This window comes from Perca flavescens, chromosome 17 (genome assembly GCF_004354835.1).
Source record: "Perca flavescens isolate YP-PL-M2 chromosome 17, PFLA_1.0, whole genome shotgun sequence".
In the NCBI taxonomy this organism is placed as follows: Eukaryota; Metazoa; Chordata; class Actinopteri; order Perciformes; family Percidae; genus Perca; species Perca flavescens.
In genome coordinates, this window is record NC_041347.1 from 16,582,698 (window position 1) to 16,602,270 (window position 19,573).

The 19,573-nt window shown below is 39.5% G+C and overlaps 2 protein-coding genes across 4 annotated transcripts; one reads left to right on the top strand and one right to left on the bottom strand.

The window, feature by feature from the left end:
• The first annotated feature begins 511 nt into the window (after nt 1–511).
• erlin1 (ER lipid raft associated 1) lies at nt 512–12,385 on the top strand. Of its 2 annotated transcripts, none has more exons than XM_028603634.1 (12): nt 512–701; nt 1,827–1,955; nt 3,163–3,244; nt 3,718–3,764; nt 3,853–3,914; nt 4,022–4,147; nt 4,290–4,363; nt 5,058–5,116; nt 5,263–5,354; nt 5,534–5,623; nt 5,742–5,821; nt 9,836–12,385. In XM_028603634.1, exons 2-12 carry the CDS (start codon nt 1,843–1,845, stop codon nt 10,007–10,009), a joined length of 999 nt encoding a protein of 332 aa, XP_028459435.1. In that variant the 5' UTR covers nt 512–701; nt 1,827–1,842; the 3' UTR covers nt 10,010–12,385. The 2 variants fall into 2 exon arrangements, with proteins under 2 accessions (XP_028459435.1, XP_028459436.1); XM_028603635.1 differs by having other exon boundaries at nt 700–783.
• Nucleotides 12,386–14,781: 2,396 nt separating this feature from the next.
• On the bottom strand, nt 14,782–19,498 carry spef1 (sperm flagellar 1). Of its 2 annotated transcripts, XM_028603637.1 has the most exons (8): nt 19,272–19,498; nt 18,924–19,035; nt 18,191–18,338; nt 17,928–17,973; nt 16,697–16,781; nt 16,494–16,599; nt 15,931–16,051; nt 14,782–14,816 (listed from the first exon to the last, which is right to left on the bottom strand). In XM_028603637.1, exons 1-7 carry the CDS (start codon nt 19,378–19,380, stop codon nt 15,938–15,940), a joined length of 720 nt encoding a protein of 239 aa, XP_028459438.1. In that variant the 5' UTR covers nt 19,381–19,498; the 3' UTR covers nt 14,782–14,816; nt 15,931–15,937. The 2 variants fall into 2 exon arrangements, with proteins under 2 accessions (XP_028459438.1, XP_028459437.1); XM_028603636.1 differs by lacking the exon at nt 14,782–14,816 and having other exon boundaries at nt 15,928–16,051.
• Nucleotides 19,499–19,573: the final 75 nt, after the last annotated feature.

The following is a 19,573-nucleotide window of genomic DNA, read 5'->3' on the forward strand; positions in this document are numbered from 1 at the left end:
AGTGCTATATATAACGTTGCCTTTACTAGTAAAGATTGGATGTGAGGGCGATCTGGCTGCGACATCTGTCACCCCATTGATCGCTAGGGTTTATTCGGCTGATCTGGCTGGCTAGGCGGGTGTCCCCTTCCTCCCTCACCGCTCCATGTGTGTCCCTCCCGAAGCCCCGCGCTCGGTGGAAGAGGACGATGGTTCCCCCGGCGGACGTCCATCCTTCGGTGTACCAGTAGCTGCGCTCCCCTGCTAGAACCTCCAAACAAGCTCAAGGCCCATTTGTAGGAGAAACGTAGGGAAGTTAAGCTCCAAAGAAAGCGTCAGGCACATCCAAATGAGGCGCTGCACGTGGCAGTCTGCCTTCCTTTTTAGTCTGGTTTTAGAAGTCATTTTTATGTCACTAACATAAAAATGGAATTTGTATTTATATATACATATATGTATAAAGTTAAAATGAAACAATTGACAGGAGACCTGTGTAAGGAACATACTTGAGTCTGGTAAAAGTGGACAAGGCAGAAGATGTTTGGTCAGCTTCCTAAAATCTACATGACAATCTAAACTCCAGACGGCAGTAGTGCAACATTAAGGATGCTAGCTGCCGTTTAAACCCATAGAAGAAGAAGGAAGTTGTGGGAAGCGGGGTGAGGGGGATTGGACGTTGAATGATAAGACCAGAAAGGGATAGCTACGGTTCGATCGCAGTGGTAACGTTCATTTTATTTATCATAAACCAACCTTTTGTTTTAACGCGTACATATTAATACTTTTATTTCAGCTTTGTGACAGGTGAGTAAACTCGTTTGCCTTACGCTAGCAGCCCTAATGTTAAGCTACAAGAAACTGACGGAGTTACGTTACCTGACTAACCCACCCAATAATGAGAGCTAGCTAGCTAGGTTAACGTTACCAGGGGAATCATGGTGTATCAGCCTTTGCTATTGATTCATTAAATATATTCAGACGTTCGGTGTGATCGTTATATTGAAGGAGTATCTGTGTCGCAAACGCGTTACTGTATGTGTTTTCAGAGGATTTCTTGCTAGTTTCCTTACAAGTAATTCTGCAAGCTAGCTCATCGTTTATTATAGTGTTAGCTGTTTGCTTCCTACTTGTGAAGTGCACTTTCTAATTGAGGAAGCTAACGATAAGGTTTTGAAGCACATTACCGCCAATGCGATGAAAAAATAATCCTGCAAGTCATTCAACTGAGAAACGTTCTCATTATAGAATTAGCCATTATCTCAAAATAATGCGAAACCTTCTCATTATAATGACATAGCTAGCTAGCTAGTATCTCAAAATAATGCGAAACCTTCTCAAAATTATGAGTTAGTATCTCAAAAATAATGAGAAGCGTTACCTAAATATACCAAGTCATTATTTTGAGTGAGTTTCTCATTATTTTGAGATATTTTTAAGATAACTTATTTTTATAGTTTTTAGATTACACATTTTTGTCCACTCCATTTAAGGGTAACGTTAGACTAAATGTTAGGATCACCTCTCAGTATAATGCAATGTAATTCAACAGCTTCACAAACTACAGTCTCCAAGACCATAACGTTTTGACCATAAAGTTGATAAATACCTCTCTGAAACAGTTTAATCCAAGCCGAACATTAAAACCTTCATGAAGGTAGGATTTATCAAAGGGCTGTTGTGTGAGACTGCATTAGTTTTAGATAGGTTTACCTAACACACTGTTAAATGACTGATTCACTGCTGCTGACAATTATAGTAAAGATCTGACACCGAGGTGTAATGGTGCCCTGAGTACATAATGTTGTATAAATATGTCCGTATGTTTATGCTTCTTTCTCTGCCCGTAGGTGAGTACTAGCGAGGATGACGATGCCGCACATAGGGGCAGTATTTGGAGCAATAGCAGGAGTGATGGCCATCATGTTGCACTCCTCCATTCACAAGGTAGAAGAAGGACACCTTGCTGTGTACTACAGGTATCGGAACACTGACCTTTTATATATGTGCCTGACAGAAATAACAAATATACTTACTAGAATGTGGATGGCATATTTTTGTATGAAAGAGGCCTATTTTCTGATAATGATACATACACATTTTGCCTGGATATGGCAATATTATCTGGGATTCTGAGGAGTGCATACTCCATACCTGTCTGACCAAAGACAGCAAAAGAGAGGCCATCGCCAACAACTTGTTAGCTTAGAATTTTCCAGTCCAGATCTGAGCATGGTCTTAACGAGTGTCTGTTTGTACAAATCAGTCAAATGTAACAGTGATTAAGGCTAAACAGACTGGTAAAGAGGGCTAGCTCTGTTCTGGTCTGCCCTCTGGACACCATAGAGGAGGTGGGGGAGAGGAGGATGTTAGCCAGGCTGGCATCAATCATGGGCAACACCTCTCACCCTCTACATGAGACTGAGTTCCCTGAGCAGCTCCTTCAGCAGCAGACTGCTGCACTCTCAGTGCAAGAAGGAGCACCACTGCAGGTCCTTCATTCCAGCAGCAGTCAGACTCTTTAATGCAACATCATAATTTCGCACTGCTAGCTGTTTCTGCAATTTGAGCCATCACTGGACAATATTCTGCACTATGCATATTTATTTATTTATTTATTACTCTGTGTCCCCTCCAACTGTGCAAAATGTCATTTATATTCATCCGCACCTAACTCATCTGTATATATGCTGTATACTGTCTGTTTATATAAGGGTGTTTATTGTGTAAATCTGTTTGTATTATTATAACTAATTCTATTTTTTTCTATTTCTTATAATGCTTCCTGTATATCTATAGCACAGGAATTTCCCCAGTGTGTGATTAATAAAGTCTATCTTATCTTATCTTAAGATAACATTTTACTAATCCCTGCAGGGAAGTTGGACCATTTGGGGAATTTAATTGAATAAAACTTTACAACTACATTATAACATATGGAACAAATATTAAACCCTAATTGTTGGCAGTGTTCATTAAAAAAATAACAGGAACAACCTGTAATATAATGCAACATTATTCAACAAAAACTCAACTATACCCTCATAAATGCTGTTAAACCTGAATGAACACCTTAAGTCATTTTCTTTTGTCCACCCTTCATTTATTTTTTGTCCACACTCTTTTAATATAATCAGTAGATAATCTGATAAGAAGCAGACCAAATAATTAGTTTCTTTGTTTCAGGGGTGGGGCATTGCTGACTTCTCCCAACGGTCCTGGATATCACATCATGCTGCCTTTCATTACCACCTACAGATCAGTGCAGGTAAACCTACCTTTCAGCCCTGAAACTTGGCCTGTTGGCAGAGGCAAGTGCAATGTTAGAGTCAACCAGAAGGTGCTGATGCATGAAGACCAGAATTGGATCTTCTATAAATAAATCAGTTGCACCATGCAAACAGTTGCCATTCAACCATGGCTGCAGTGGCATGTTTACGCACCATTTGTTGTGCTTTTATTTTAAGAAGAAAGAAGGAAAAAAAATGAATATATATATATACATACATACATACATACATACACACACACACACACACACACACTGTATATATGTTTTTACAGCTTATGCTACCGAGATATTTTTGACCAACCTTTTATGTTATTTGACCGTACATATAATAGTAATAAAATAATATCAAAGATGTGACTAGTTCATTTATTTGGATTCTCATGGGCTGTGTGGGAAAATAATCTTTATCATCATTATCATATGATTGTAATTGAGTTTTTGTGTTTCAGACTACTCTCCAAACTGATGAGATCAAGAATGTGCCCTGTGGAACAAGGTAAGACTGAGTTTATTGATGTAGCTGTTACAGTGTTCCATCCATGAAAATGGTTATGTATTTTAACAGATTTTTCTTTTCTTGATAGTGGTGGTGTGATGATCTATTTTGACAGAATAGAAGTTGTTAACATGCTGGTCCCTTCAGCAGGTACAACATGTTCTAATTTCCTTCTTTGCAAAAGTTTATTTGGTTGACACATTAACCCTGCCAGCTGCTTGGCATTACAACTCTCGTCTTTGTTCATTTCTTTACAGTGGTGGACACTGTGAGGAACTACACGGCAGATTATGACAAAACTCTCATTTTCAACAAGATTCACCATGAACTCAACCAGTTCTGCAGTGTACACACACTACAGGAGGTATACATTGACTTGTTTGGTGAGTATGCTTTTGTAAAAAAATATAAATTTTCATGCAATAGAATGCAACTTGTCCTGTGTGTTCATTCTTGAAATTCCTAAAATGTGAAACCCGGCATGTTGTGTATTCAAACAGCTGCGTTTTTTTTTTTGTCTTGCAGACATTATAGATGAGAACATGAAGACTGCTTTGCAGAAAGATCTTAATGTTATGGCACCTGGACTTACAATACAGGTATTAGAACACATGCACGAATAACTTAAGGGGTTTAGTAATTCATATCACAGTGGAGGCTGAAAAATCTGGCTTGCTTGTCCTTATCACACATCTAGCTATTTACACTGCAAACCTTCTGCTCTGTGCGGTCGCCCTTCACAGTGAATGAGAGAACGTAAACAGGGATTGCACATCGTATTTGCAGTAGTCTCCTGATGAGACAATGCGGAATATAAGTTACGTGGCTCTAACTCCAGTTATACTGTATAATGTCTGTAGCCCACTTTTGCAAAGTAAATGAAGAATAGGAACATAGTTACTGCAGGGAATATAGCTAAAGCACAATATGATTTTACATACCATCAGTCCAGGATTGTTGTGGTGTTATCAAATGTTAAAATCTGACGCTAAACTCTAATTCAAAACCTACCTACTGCCATTAACCTCCTGTGCTAATTAGCCTATAAATATAGCTTGAGCTTTGAGCCAATGGCAATTTACTGTTCTTATGACATATGGTCAAATTAAAACCGGTTTCACTCTTCCACTCAAATTCTGAACAGCTACCAGTAGACCAATTATAACTTGAAAACCCTAACTAGCCTGATAACCAGCTCTCTGAAAAACATTTTTGGCAGATTGACTGCGAATGAAGTGTACATTTGTTTTCTCTCTCTTTTTTCCTCTGCGCTGTTTCAATATCCTGTTGAAGGCAGTCCGTGTTACCAAGCCAAAGATCCCTGAATCTATCAGGAGGAACTTTGAACTCATGTGAGTTTGTAAATCTGTACTTACTAGCACAGTCTTAGTTCGTGGTTCAAATTCTGTTACCAGACCACTCAGTTCATGTAAGACCACACAGAAAGGAAAATATTTACAAGAACCTTTTTTTGTGTGTATGTGTGTTGTATATGCAGGGAAGCAGAGAAGACTCGTCTGTTAGTCACGGCTCAGACTCAGAGGGTGGTGGAAAAGGAAGCAGAGACTGAAAGGAAGAGGGCCATTATTGGTAAATGTGATGGTTTTTTACTGTAAATAAGCCAGCTAGGTTTTTATTTGCATGATGGTGATTATAATTTTAGCTGCTTTCTCCTTTCAGTCACTCATGTGTAACCCTACTATCACCCATGTGTAACCCTCAACCTTATGTACAGCTGTTACAGTTCACATGTTTTTTCTGTCCCATAGAGGCTCAGAAAGTGGCCCAGGTAGCAGAGATCCACTTCCAACAGTTGGTGATGGAGAAAGAGACGGAGAAGAGGATCTCTGAAATAGAGGGTTAGCCTCAGTGCTTTCAGTTCTCTTCTGAGATTTGTGTGTTTCTGTATGTGTTTGTCGACTGGTGAACTGGTCTGTCATGTGTCTGCCTCATTCAACACGGCCTCTTTTGTTTCAGATTCTGCCTTCCTGGCAAAGGAGAGGGCTAAGGCTGATGCAGAATATTACACTGCTGCCAAGATTGCCGACGCAAACAAGGTAAACAAAAGAAATGCTGTTGAGATAATTTAATACATAAACACAACATTTACTGGCCTTAAAACAACGTCACGATTTTGGGAGGTATCTTTGTGATCACTACAATATAATTATTTTTTACAGTATAACAATAATAGCAATAACAACATTTCAGCAGGTGTGATCAGATTTTTGCAGCCAGCACATGTATTCTGTCTGTGGTGGTAGAGGCAGAGCTGCTCTAAAGTAATTCTCAAATCAGAGTTGTTTATGGAAACGGCTCTGCTGTAATGGTGTTAGTCAGCTGAGTCCAGCTGATCAATATCGAATGTAAAACTAACTTTAAATAGGTGCAGAGCGTATTGGGTTAAACATGTCTAGCTGGTGATAATCTAAACAGGTGTTTACATTGACATGTTTCTCCCATACCCCCACCTGCCTCTGAGTGAGTGGTTACCCTCCACTTTTCCCAACAAACATTTTTTTATGTGACATTACAATGGGCTTTTTTGATTAATAATAAAAATGGAACGTACAATGTCATGATTGATTGATTGATCATTGTCGGCCGGAGCTGAATTAGACCCTCAAGTACGGTGTACATTTAAGGACATCCTCAGCCATCAGTCAGGTCTCAGACATCAGAGGAAAAGGCGTACGGTAAAACGGCGTCAGATTTAAAAAAAAAACGGCCTCTGGTCTCAAGCGTCAGCTGATAAGGCTTCGTGTCTCAGGATAAACAGCCTCAGATAAAACGGCTTCATTCGATCTTCTGCTCTGGGGCTGTTTGGTTTGAGGCCGTTTCCTCTGTGGCCGTATGGTTTTAGCATGTTTACTGTTTTTTTTAAACAAACTTTATTGACATTTGACATTGACAATAACCACCAGGTGTACAATAATGGCAGAAAAAAGCATGGCATCACATTAATTAAAAGATGTTATGGAGTGCACCTACAGTATATTCAGTGTTTTGATTGCTTTATTTTTTAAATAAAAATGGTTTTAGTTTTTTTGGTTTAAATTTTAAACAATGAATTAGTGTTTCTGATTGCTGTACTTACATTTATAAATAAGCTGTTTAGCAAATGGAATAATAATGTGGCTAATATAATAGAAATGTTGTTGGTGGAACCAAACTATCTATCTATCTATCTATCTATCTATCTATCTATCTATCTATCTATCTATCTATCTATCTATCTATCTATCATGTCTTTCCACAAATTGTTTATGTAAGGATAGTTTTAAAATGTCTTCAGGGTATATAGCACAAAAGGAACAACTGACCTCCACATCTTTTGACAGGATGGGGAAGTATTTGATGTATAGTCTTAAAAAGACATCTCTTTCAATTTGTTAGTAATCACAAATTTAGCAGGTAAAGTCCAGTATTATATTACGAACCTTATTATTCTATTAGCAATCGAAATGCTGAATATATGTGCTCTCTATAAGCTTGGGCTTAAATAAGATGCAAGTTGGTTCTAGTTTTTATTATGTGTTTAAGCTTTTGGATTTTGCTCAGCTCTACTACATACTACTTCCTTTTCACTACTGAACTGTACGGCCTCATCATCGACTCTAGCTGAGAAAGACAGAACTAGCAGTGGACACTATAATTTACAAAGCCCCAACAATTCCAGTAATTGTATTACTAGTGTTTGGAAGATGTTGTGATGTTTACTTGACCTATGAATGGCAGTTAAAGGCTGCACTCTGCATTTGCTTGGGTGGTGGGTTTAAATAAGGATGCAAAAAAGGGGGGTGAATCTCTCATGAAAATGGTCTCTATAGCATCTTTTAACCCTTTGAACTCTGCAATATAAATGGTCCGCTTGTTGTTTTGCACCGGAACTCACATAACGTGTAACGCTGTTATAGTTTTCATTTTACAGTGGGGGAAATAAGTATTTGACCCCTTGCTGATTTTGCAGGTTTGCCCACTTACAAAGAATGCAAAAATCTACAATTTTAATCATATGTACATTCTAACAGTGAAAGACAGAATCCCAAAGAAAATTCCAGAAAATAACATCATATGAATTTATTAAAATTGATAACCATCTGATGAGGAAAAACAAGTATTACCCCCTGGACAAACAGCATGTTAATATTTTGTAGAAAAGCCATTATTGGCCAGCACAGATGTCAAACGGTTTTTATAGTTGGTGACAAGGTTTGTGCACATTTCGGCAGGGATGTTGGCCCACTCCTCCCTGCAGACAGCCTCCAAATCATTCAGGTTCCGAGGTTGTCGCCTGGCAACTCGAATTTTAAGCTCCCTCCAAAGATTTTCAATCGGATTCAGGTCTGGAGACTGCCTAGGCCACTCCAGAACCTTGATGTGCTTCTTCTTCAGCCACTCTTTTGTTGCTTTGGCGGTGTGCTTAGGGTCGTTGTTGTGCTGAAACACCCATCCTCGACCCATCATCAGCTCTCTCACTGAGGGAAGGAGATGTCGGTCCAGAATTCCACGATACATGGCCCCGTCCATCCTCCCCTCAATACGATGGAGTTGTCCCGTCCCCTTGGCTGAAAAGCACCCCAAAGCATGATGTTGCCACCACCATGCTTGACGGTGGGGATGGTGTTCTTTGGGTTGTACTCGGTGTTCTTTGCCCTCCAAACACGACGAGTTGAGTTGAGGCCAAAAAGTTCTATTTTGGTCTCATCTGACCACATCACCTTCTTCCAGGCCTCTTCTGAGTCGTCCAGGTGGTGAATGGCGAACTTCATGCGGGCCTGTACATGTTTCTTCTTGAGCAGGGGGACCTTGCGTGCGCTGCAGGATTTCAATCCATGACGGCGTAGTGTGTTACCAACCGTTTCTTTTGTAACTGTGGTCCCAGCTGCCTTCACTTGATTCATCAGTTCCCCCCTTGTGGTTTTGGGATGATTCCTCACCGTTCGCATGATCAGGGACACCCCACGAGGCAAGATCTTGTGTGGAGGCCCAGACCGAGGGAGGTTGGCGGTGGTGTGGTGCTTCTTCCATTTCCTGATAACTGCACCAACAGTTGATCTTTCTCTCCAAGTTGCTTTCCGATTCTCTTGTAGCCCATCCCAGCCTTGTGCAGATCAACAATCTTGTCCCTGATGTCCGTAGAAAGCTCTTTGGTCTTGCCCATGGTGGTGATGTTGGATGCTGGTTGTTTGGGTGTTGACAGGTGTCTTTTATACAGGTAACGAGGTGAGGCAGGTGTATTTGATGTAGATAATTGGTTCGGCTTGTAGGAGCCAGAATACTTGCTGTTTGTCCAGGGGGTCAAATACTTGTTTTTCCTCATCAGATGGTTATCAATTTTAATAAATTCATATGATGTGATTTTCTGGAATTTTCTTTGGGATTCTGTCTTTCACTGTTAGAATGTACATATGATTACAATTGTAGATTTTTTGCATTCTTTGTAAGTGGGCAAACCTGCAAAATCAGCAAGGGGTCAAATACTTATTTCCCCCACTGTACATCGATTTAAACAGGATCATGTAAACAATGATCTCCCGCGGCCGCCAGCTCCATTTTCTGCCATTATTGTACCTCCCGGCGGTGTCTATAGATGAAAAGTATGCTGTACCCTTCTTGCTAATGTCTACTACTTATGATACCTGCCTCAAGTGATAGTCATGAGACCTGGTTAATGTCAATAAAGTTTGTTTAAAAAAAACTATGCTGAAACCGTACAGCCTCAGAGCAGAACTGAACCTGATGCCTTTTTCTAAAATGTACAGCGTAGTAAAGCGACTCGTTTTATGGTCAGTGTAGTTACTATGTCGGAGTATGTGGCTATTGTTGTGTGCTTTAGCGCCTCAGTTCTTCTCTCTGAACATTCATATTGTCAACCACCTCTGCACTACTGAATTCACTTCCTTTTATGGAACAAAATCCTCCACAGTTGAGCCAGCTGCAATGTTGTATTCAATTTTAGCCATGCTGTACATTGTCAGATTCATACAAGGATTGTCATGAACAGTGATAATGACCCAGCCCTAATCTAGTCCTCACATACTGCTGTCTTTTTTTCTACATTTTTACAGGTGAAGTTAACACCAGAGTACCTGGAGCTGATGAAGTACCAGGCCATATCAGCTAACAGTAAGATCTACTTTGGCCAGGACATCCCTAACATGTTTGTAGAGGGAACCAACAACCCCCCTAAGTCTGTGCGCTCCCCTAATCTGCCCAATGCTCAACAAGTGAAGCCAGAGTGAGTCCAAAGCTCTGCCTCTGCACAGGACAGGAGAACCTGATGAGGACTTGTCTTGTCTGTGAGATGGAGAGCTCTGAACTGAAGATGGTGGGTGGGAAAGCTTTGCAGCTAGTTTGGTTAATAACGCATTTTAGTCTTAAATCTAAATGGCAAAGAACAAGTGGGAAAATGTAAGGACAAGCAGAAGTGAAAGCTGGGAAAGGCAAGACAAAAGGGAATTATTCGTGACTTCCACTCTTTTTTTGGGGGGGGGGGGATGAAGGCGGGGAGGGGGTTGGACAAGTTTTAGGATTGAGAATGATGCCATAGTTAAAAATGAAAAGCATAATAAATGCTTATGCCTGGGAAGGCGATTGCAAGAAGTCGCCCTAATTTATGTGTGCTTGCAGTCAGTGCAGTGTTTAACTTTGCTGTTGGATCTGCATTCATTTTGTTTTTTGTACGCCAGAGGAGTGATTTGTGATAAATGATTTTTGAGAATTAATTTCTGGTTGAGCTGAACTGGAATCTAACAGGTGACACTAATTAATTAAAAGTGGTTAGGGTTTGTGTAAGTGTGTAATGTGGGTAGGTCATCTGTGCCATCTTCTCTTACACTAAATCACTAGTTGGCTCTGCTCTCTCAACATGAGTCAGTGTGAGGACTGTTTGATCACACCTCATATCAAATGCTGCTTGTGGATGAAAACGGATATGTGAAAGACTTTTTAAACGTTTGCGCTCTAGAAACAAGTGGCCTGACTTTATAAAAGTTTGCATAGTTGGATACAATCCTACAGATACTCAAGTCTTTGACGTGGGAGGGTAGTCATCGGGTGTTCCCAGTTTCTATAGTTGATGTACAGCGGTGTCAGATTGTTAGTAATGCAGTTTATTTTCTGTAACCTCGGTGGTAGTTTGCTGTTGTTAGTTGTGGTTGAGAGTGCAGCCACCTCAGGGAGACTTGAGATGCTGCACTAGAGCTGCTGTGGTATTTACTGTGAGGAAAAAGGCTTTAGTGCTGCCAATAGAAAATCAGATTTCCTTTTCTAAAAGCTAACATAAATGCATTAATAACAAAGTTAATTAATATGGGAACGTAACAATAAGGCGGTTTTGATAGTGCCACAGGAAGAAGTTGTGATTTGTACATCTTTATTTCCTTGATCTGGTTTTGATTATCAGGGCCATGCATGTGGAAATGTGTAGTGGCTTGATTCAGATGATAAGTAGTGCCTGCGATGTCTGCCAATTCTGTTGTTCTACAGCTTATTCAGATGTAAAAATGTAAATTCTCAGGAAATTGACTTTTATTTTAATAAACGGCTGCTCAATGTTGGACAGAGCTTAAACCCTTTAAAATCATCATTGGCAATGTTTGCAAGTAAGAAAGTTACTACTTTTAAAAAGTTAAAAATCTGTTGATTGAATTTGGATAGACAAGTTGAAACAGTGAAACAAGAACATTTGATTCGAGGATAAGCAAAGCTATGATTTCCTTTTCACTAGAATCAAACTTTGTTTTGACAGGTGACATTCTTAGTGCACTGTCACTATTTTATTGCACGACCTATTTCCAGTGGGTGTCTGTGACATTGAATATAATGAGCATGTTGGTCTGTCAAAGTAGAAACAGTATAAACAAAAGCTTCTTTCCACGGTCAATGTTTACATGTTTCTGTAATTCAAGAATTGATGGACTGCAAAGTTTTTCAATCTTTGCTAAACAAGCTAATTGTAATGGCAACACACAGCTCCTAATTACAGTATTAACTTACTTCCTCTTAAGGGAGAATTTGTTTAGCCTTTGATCAGTTTTATGTTCCAGTTCAACACAACAAGTTTTGCTCTAATAAAAGATGAATGTTAATAGAGCTTGGGTTTAAATAAGATGCAAGTTGGTGCTAGTTTTTATGTGTTTAAGCTTTTGGATTTTGCTCAGCTCTACTACACCTACTACTTCCACTATTCAAAATGCAAGCCTTAATTAATGGGTTACCCCAGACTTAAAGATTCAGTGATTCTCATGAACTAAAAAGCTCCATTTGAACTGTGAGACTTCTTAAGAGCTTGGATGTACAGACTGAACTGTACGGGCCTCATCATCGACTCTAGCTGAGAAAGACAGAACTAGCAGTGGACACTACTAGTGTTTGGAAGATGTTGTGATGTTTACTTGACCTATGAATGGCAGTTAAAGGCTGCACTCTGCATTTGCTTGGGTGGTGGGTTTAAAGATGCAAAAGAGGGGTATGAATCACTCATGAAAATGATTTTTTTTGTCTATTTTGTACAATCTGTGAAATCTAACATTGTCTCCTTGTTTTAAAAGGTTTATATGCAAAAATGTTTTCAAGTTTTGACAATGTTCTTATGTAAAATAAAACCTATTTTGGTACCTCTCTTCTCCAACTGTGCAGCTTTGTGTGTGGACATTGTGTAGTACACTTGGATGCCAACAGGAGGAGAGCTAACTGTGTTTAAATTATAAATGCTCTGGTTCAATCACTGAGCCAGATTGCTACCAACTGGTGATGTTGAAAGACAAGATAAGTTTAACAAAACAGAAAAACACCAACTTGTGGGCACAAATAGGGGTCAATGAGATAGTAAGCGTGCAATATGTTTAGAGAAATGTAGATAGGTGTTAATACTGCATGAGAAAGTTTGTCAATGTGTAAAAAAGATCTGTAGTTTTAGAAAAAAATTGAGAATGTCAAAATTTGTCCACAAATGTAATCAACTGTAAGGTTACTCAAAGACTGAGGAAAAACGTTAATATCGGAGCACACATTTAAAGAAGAAACTGTGAAACTTAAAGATCCCATACTTTGTGGGACACTTAAACTACACATGCACACATCCTGTGCAAACAACAAATGTTTTCTATACATTCACAAACTTATATTTCTGGTTTAGAAGTTTTTCACAGGTTTACAAATGGTGATAAATTATTACTTCTGAACATTGCCTCTCAAGCTTAAAATCATGTTTGAGCCCACACAGAATCACTGTCATTTAGAAAAAATTGAGAATTCATACAATGTGCATGTGTTGGCTAGTCACTTATAAAGATATCTGGTTGGTTGAGGCGATAGGATGATTCAGTAAACATTTACTGAATATGCATACACTATCACAGTTCCTTTAGTTATAACCTACATAATGTGTTGTAAACATTACAAAAACAGAGATGTGTTTGTCGAGACTATAAAATGGTCATCCCAAGAGACGGACTCTAAGTCTTGTCCTCAGCAAGGCCAGTCAGCTGTTAACAAAGGCTTTCCAGGAAGCATTCAAAATGTGTGTGTGAGTGAGTGTGACCACTGCCTGGATGACCAGATGAGGGATAGCTTCCTCGTATGACCTTGGTCCTTCCATATCCTGGCCCAGCCAAAGCATCAGTCTTTGCTTTCTGGAGGAGGATGTTTAGTTATAGTCTGACCACAGATCTGGTTTTCCTGATGCCAGAATATGTGAGAAATACCGCCATAAAGCCTGTCTATGAGTTTGAATGAACTTCACGTGTCCTCAGCTTGTTTACTCAAGTGACATTTTTTTTGTGGATGTCTGGGCTCATTTTAATGGGTGGTCTGATTTGGTGTCAGGGCTGCAAAGCCAGTTTAAAGCCCTCCCCTCTCAGGAAGTGGTGTCAAGGTCATGTTTGCTGATTCCTGCATGAGCCAGCGCTTCTCTTTCCTTCCTTTTGTAACTGATCATCAAATCCTGTATGATCCTTCTAGCCTTGACTCCTCGTCCCTAGATCCATCCCTCAGAGATACAAGGGCGTGGTCCTTCATTCTGAGTGGAGGCCGGAAAATCTACTCCCCAAACAGCAGAATATGATTCATCAGCTGCAGTCAGCGCCATCATCAGTAGCTGCTCTGTTCTGCAGTTTTCTCTCACATTCCTATCCTGTGTGTGTGTGTGTGTGTTTTTTTGGGTGTGTAATACAAAACCTCATACAAAGAGCATTAGCTTTGCTATTTCTAAGCACTTTCCTTCCCTTCTTAGGTCTTTTACTTATGCTCCTCTACATTTTTGAGGTGACCCTCTGGATGGATTTTGCAGTCATTCCTCGAGTCAGCTGTAAAATGTAGGGTCAAAACCTAATTCTGTGTTGCATATGCGTCAATATGAATATGAAATATTTGAATGTTTTGATCAACCTAATTGTGCTTTGTTCTTCTTTATTCTCTTGTTGTGAATTATTCATCAGCCATAAAATGGGCCCTCCATCAATTGTACAGATCACTCAGTGATGTCAGTGTTGTCCAATAGCAAGCTGTGTGAACAGCGCTGCGCTTTGAGGGGACTGAGAGCCAGAGAGTCCAAAATTAGAGAAGCTATTGTAGCTGATTCGCTGTGTGTCACTATCCACTTTTATTTAACATATTGGAGAATAAACTGCACCACAAAAGAGGACTGGTTAGCAGTTGGTTATAAGACAGGAGTCTATGGTACAAATATGTCTTGTGAATAAACTACCTGAACTTATAGTTCTGTTAGAGTAAATGGCCCAGTACAGAAAAAACAGAAATAAGTTGTTCTGACTGACTAACGCTAGCATGTCTTGACTGGCGTAGCATTCCAGTGGTTGATTTGCCAACTAGCCACTTAGCTTGGAGTGTTGTAAGACGTTTTAAGTATCAACACTAAAAAATGTAAGATTTGTACCTCAGTGTTTTATTGCTGTAAGCCTGATAATGGTGATTGATTAGGTGGTGTGAAGGTGATTAGAACTCGGTCCCAGCAGCAGCAGCAGCAGCTAGCTGGAGAAGATCAGCTGCTCCTGATGCTGCTCAGCAGGTCTCCTGTCTCTTCTTATTCTACACCAACACAGTGACAGGCAAACACTGACCTACTAATTTGGAGGAACCTGCCCAACCCCATTTCACTGGAATGACGTGATATATCAGAAAAGGAAGTACACTTTATATTTAAATAGAAAGAACATCTGTGTCAGCTTTAGCTTACTATATTTGGACATCTGTCAGTTTGGTCGTGCATGTCTTTCGAAACGCTTGAAAATGAAGTAATTATTAACTGTGTTCTATCTCTGACCAGTCTTCACACTTAGTCAATGGGAACAAGAGTTGCATTAAAAAGGACTTATGTGATTTTAGATCGTAAAGCAAGTGACAGTCACAGTGTATAAACCTAACACTGCATATCATTTAGCTTGGTTCATTTCAATGCCTTAGATCTCTACACTGCTGATTTGCTACACTGCTCATGTTCAAAAAGACAATTTGGAAATTAAAGAGGTTGGTTGATTTATTGAGCACTTGGAAGTCAGAAGTAGGTAAAATAGGCTGTGTAAAGGCACAGAAGGTTAACGACTGTAGATACATAAACACATAAAAATCACCTTCTACTCACTCCTCGTAAAGAAGCGACTATCTGTATTAAACAACCCAAATTCATATAAACCATTTACTTTAAAATCTCATTAGATAAGATTTAAACACAAGGACATAATATGCAATATCTGCAAAAAACCTTTATATTATAGAGAAGACATGATATTAAAAGGATTTCAATGTCAAATTAGATAAATCCTCTTGAAATGTTCACTGTTGTGTTTCATGTTATGAAAGAGCGACACACTGGAATGGCTATATTACTTGTACTTACATTTCTCTATTGTGAATGGTGTAACTAATGTTAATGGGAATTCAATTACCAAACCTCTCTTTCATCACAAAAGCACACTTCACTCAACAAGACACATCTGTAATCCCACTGTTGCATGTCAGGTACGATGCATTTTAGCAGGGATGACAATAATCTCAGTATATATATATATATATATATATATATATATATATGAACTGATCCTTTGCCTTGACTAAAATTTCTTGATAAAGTAAAAGTTTATTTATGTTACAGTGTTATAATGTAGAGCTACTATAAAAAAAAAATCTGTGTGTACAAACATACGTTTGTATCAGCGTGTATTGCCTTTTGCTTTGTAGGTTTCCAGATGCCGCGTCAGATCTTCAATACGCATGTCCTTCAAGTGAACCAGATGCTCTAACCTGTTTACTTTCATCTGCAGAATCTACACACACACACACACACACACACACACATATGCAAAAGGATGTGATTAAACTAGGTAAGGATTATTTCTAAAACTGTGAATTATCTCACTGATGAAAACTTGATGAAAAGTAATAACAGGGGAAGTTGCACATCTGTGTCATTATTCTTTCTTAACATGCAGATGTGGCTAAAGGCGAAGAAAAAAAAGTTATTTCCGCTGAGCAGATACTGACTCACTGACCACTGCTGACACAGCTTATGACCCATATGTATCACACACACCTCAATGTCTCTCACTCACGTGCGCGCACACACACACACACACACACACACACACACACACACACACACACACACACACACACACACACACACACAGCAACAATATCACATGTAGTAGCCAAGTGTTTCCATGAGTCAAGTGGTGTGTGTGTGCGTGTGTATCTATGTGTGTGTACCTCCACAGTCTCCTGCAGAGCCATGACAGCTTGCTCTTTTTCCTGCAGGATTAGTTGTAAAGTAGGGTCCATGTCTGAGTAAAACTGTGCTGTCTGCTGCGGTTTACTATACAATGAAAAAAAAAACAGAATACACCATCATTATTATAAACTCTGCTTTTGATTAAATTTAAGTCACATTTAAAGCAACATTTTGGTCCTACCCGTTTTTTATTCTGCTCTTTTCATCTTTTTTCATCTCTTCTCCTGCCAGCTGAGCCACAAGTTTTGCTTCAGTCTGGTGAATTTCTGAAGACAACAAAGCAAAACTATAAAAATTTCTCCAACTATAATGTGAACACAACATGATGACTAAAAACTCTGCTGTTGTTAGAAACCTAAAGGGATTCATGCCATAAATCTTATGGACACAACTAGGGTAAAATGAGGAGGATAGGAGGCAAATGACCGTATAAGAAAAAGGGCGAAAAAGGGAAGTTAGATTAGAAGATGGAGAAAGAAAAAATTAGGAGGCTTTTAAGTCTTGCAGTGCTGAGCTCAGGCTAGCGATAAAGGCCCTCTGGTGATGTTGGGCGCTGATATGAGGAACTGAGCTGTGTGTCTGATAGCGGATGGGGTGTAGATTGAAGAGGAAAGAGCAGAGGAAGGAGGCCTGAGGTCAGCTTTGCAGGGTTGTTTCAGGAACAGATGAGGTGTGGGAAACGGAAGAAAGACACATCAACGATTCACTCCCTAAAGGTCGTGGGATTCCCTTATCAATCCTGTCTGATGCTGTTCAACGTAGATATGTTTGTGTCGCTGTGTGGTCGCTGCTATCAGTAGGAGAGATTAGCATTACCGTAACAGAGAGGACTCAAGCGCTGACAATATCAAGACAGGAAAGAGAGGGCGAGAAGTAGAGAATATCTTAGAAATAATATGATTTTAGAGGCAGACTCAGCCTTCATAGCAGTCACTAGTCCTCTCAGATGCAAAAAAACACCTCAGTTTATCTTGAATATGCAGATTTTGTGTTTGTCAGCTGACCTGTAGATACAGCAACATTAAAAATAGTCTAAAATTACACCCACTTCCTTCCCTGCTCTAAAAGATGTGAAATGTTGGACTGTGCCGCTTTAGTCAAGGTTTCAAACTGACTGTGTTAGCTAATACACTCCACAAATAGCATACGGATATATCATGCACAAGCCATAAGGCCAAAACACAGTCATCACATTCTTCAATTTATGTTTTTGTAATCTGGTTTAGTTCACTGACTTAATCGCAGAAACTTCTTGTTCTTCTGCAGAAATTTAGGTTGAATATGACAACAGACATGTCTGTCAGAGGATAAAGTTCCTACAATTGTGTGGATTGAGTAAAAGAAGTTTGAGTAAAGAAATAAGAAGGTATGTTAGGGTTTGTGTAAATGCAATAACATAATAATTACGCTACCTGTATGAGGTTTCTCCTGGTTTCTGGTGTCATAGTATTCCAAATCCTTAGTAAAAAAAGTGTTCAAAGTGCGATTATTTTCCCATAGCTACAATGAAAGAGGACCACAGCTATTATTTATTTTTTTAATTAGCATTCAAACAGATAAAAAGGGACTATAGTATGTATGTCTCTAAGCACACACACACACACACACACACACACACACACACACACACACACACACACACACACACACACACACATAAACATACAGTACACACCAGTATATTCTCTGTAGTGTGCTCCAGTTTCTTGTCTATCTTCTCCCTGAGGGCATTCAGTACAGGCTCTATCACTCCTGCGGTGCTCAGTACAATCCTCTTCACTGTCTCTTCAGGCACGTGGAAGTTCAGCTTGGAAAACACCTTCCTGTCCAAAGAAGAATAAAAAACAGATGTTTCTAATACAAATAATAACTAATAAAACAGAAAATCAAAACTAGTTACAATAGGAACAGCAGATTGAAAGTGGTTTAACTGATGATGATGCATGGTGATGATAAACACCCCAGGGGCCAATGTGTTTACAGTGAAGACCCATAAATCTGTAGCTGGCTATGTGCCATATCAGTGGCCTGGGAGAGGATGAGTGGGTGTGTGTTGGATTGGTTCTCACGACCAGATGCAGAGGCCCTTGGTATGCTGAACAAAAGTTCTGCCTCAGTGTTTATAGCTAAATTATTGAAAAGCAAAAAAGCACTGTCGTTTGGATTAGGATATATATATATATATATATATATTGGAATTTTAACTTTTTGTTGAGTGTGTGTTTGTGTAAGAATATAGTCAGATTGTGAAAATGTAAATCTTTCCAGCTCAGCTTCATGCAATTCCCTCCTATCCCATTTACAAGCTAGAAGTCTCCAGACAGTACATGAGTGCAGCCACCTTTATTAGATCCACACATGACCTTTTAATAAACAAATAAATGGTTGTTATTATTATTATGTCTTGCCTGTTGAGGAGATCCCAGTTACTGAGCTTCTGCTGTGTGGAGTTTGCAGGAATATAGTTGTGCAGATCAACAAACTTTGGGAAGAAATATTTGACGACCTCTGCAGCCATCACTACAGAGGGTTCATCAGAAAGGTAGAGTCAGTTCAAGTAAATAAATAAACAGACAGACAGACATTTGAGCTGATAAACTACGTAAACAGCCAAACAAGATTATTGTAGCTGGAGACAGTAGTTACGTGAGACACATTTATACGAGGTCATATTACTCCTGCTGCTTGTTCAGTCACCACCTCCCTGCTAGCAAGGCCGAAAACTAGCTAGCTAAGTTAACTACGGTTAACGTTACCTCCGTCGCTGAAGTCTCTTGTGATGTTTCGTTTGGGCCGGGACAGAGATATTTTGTCTATCCATGCGTACAAATCCTGCAGTTCCTCTTCGTTCAGTTCTCGGTCCATTATTCTTAAAGCGACATCGGTTTCTGGACAAGTAAGTGAGTCTTTCTATAAAGACTCAAACTGTTTTACTGGGCTAGCTAGCTTCTTAGCTTCTCTCGACGACAGTTGTTTAAGGCGTTGCTAGGCGACCGCTAAGGAACCATGACAACAGATTATGGATCATGATACAGATGGATAAAAATGACTAGAACAC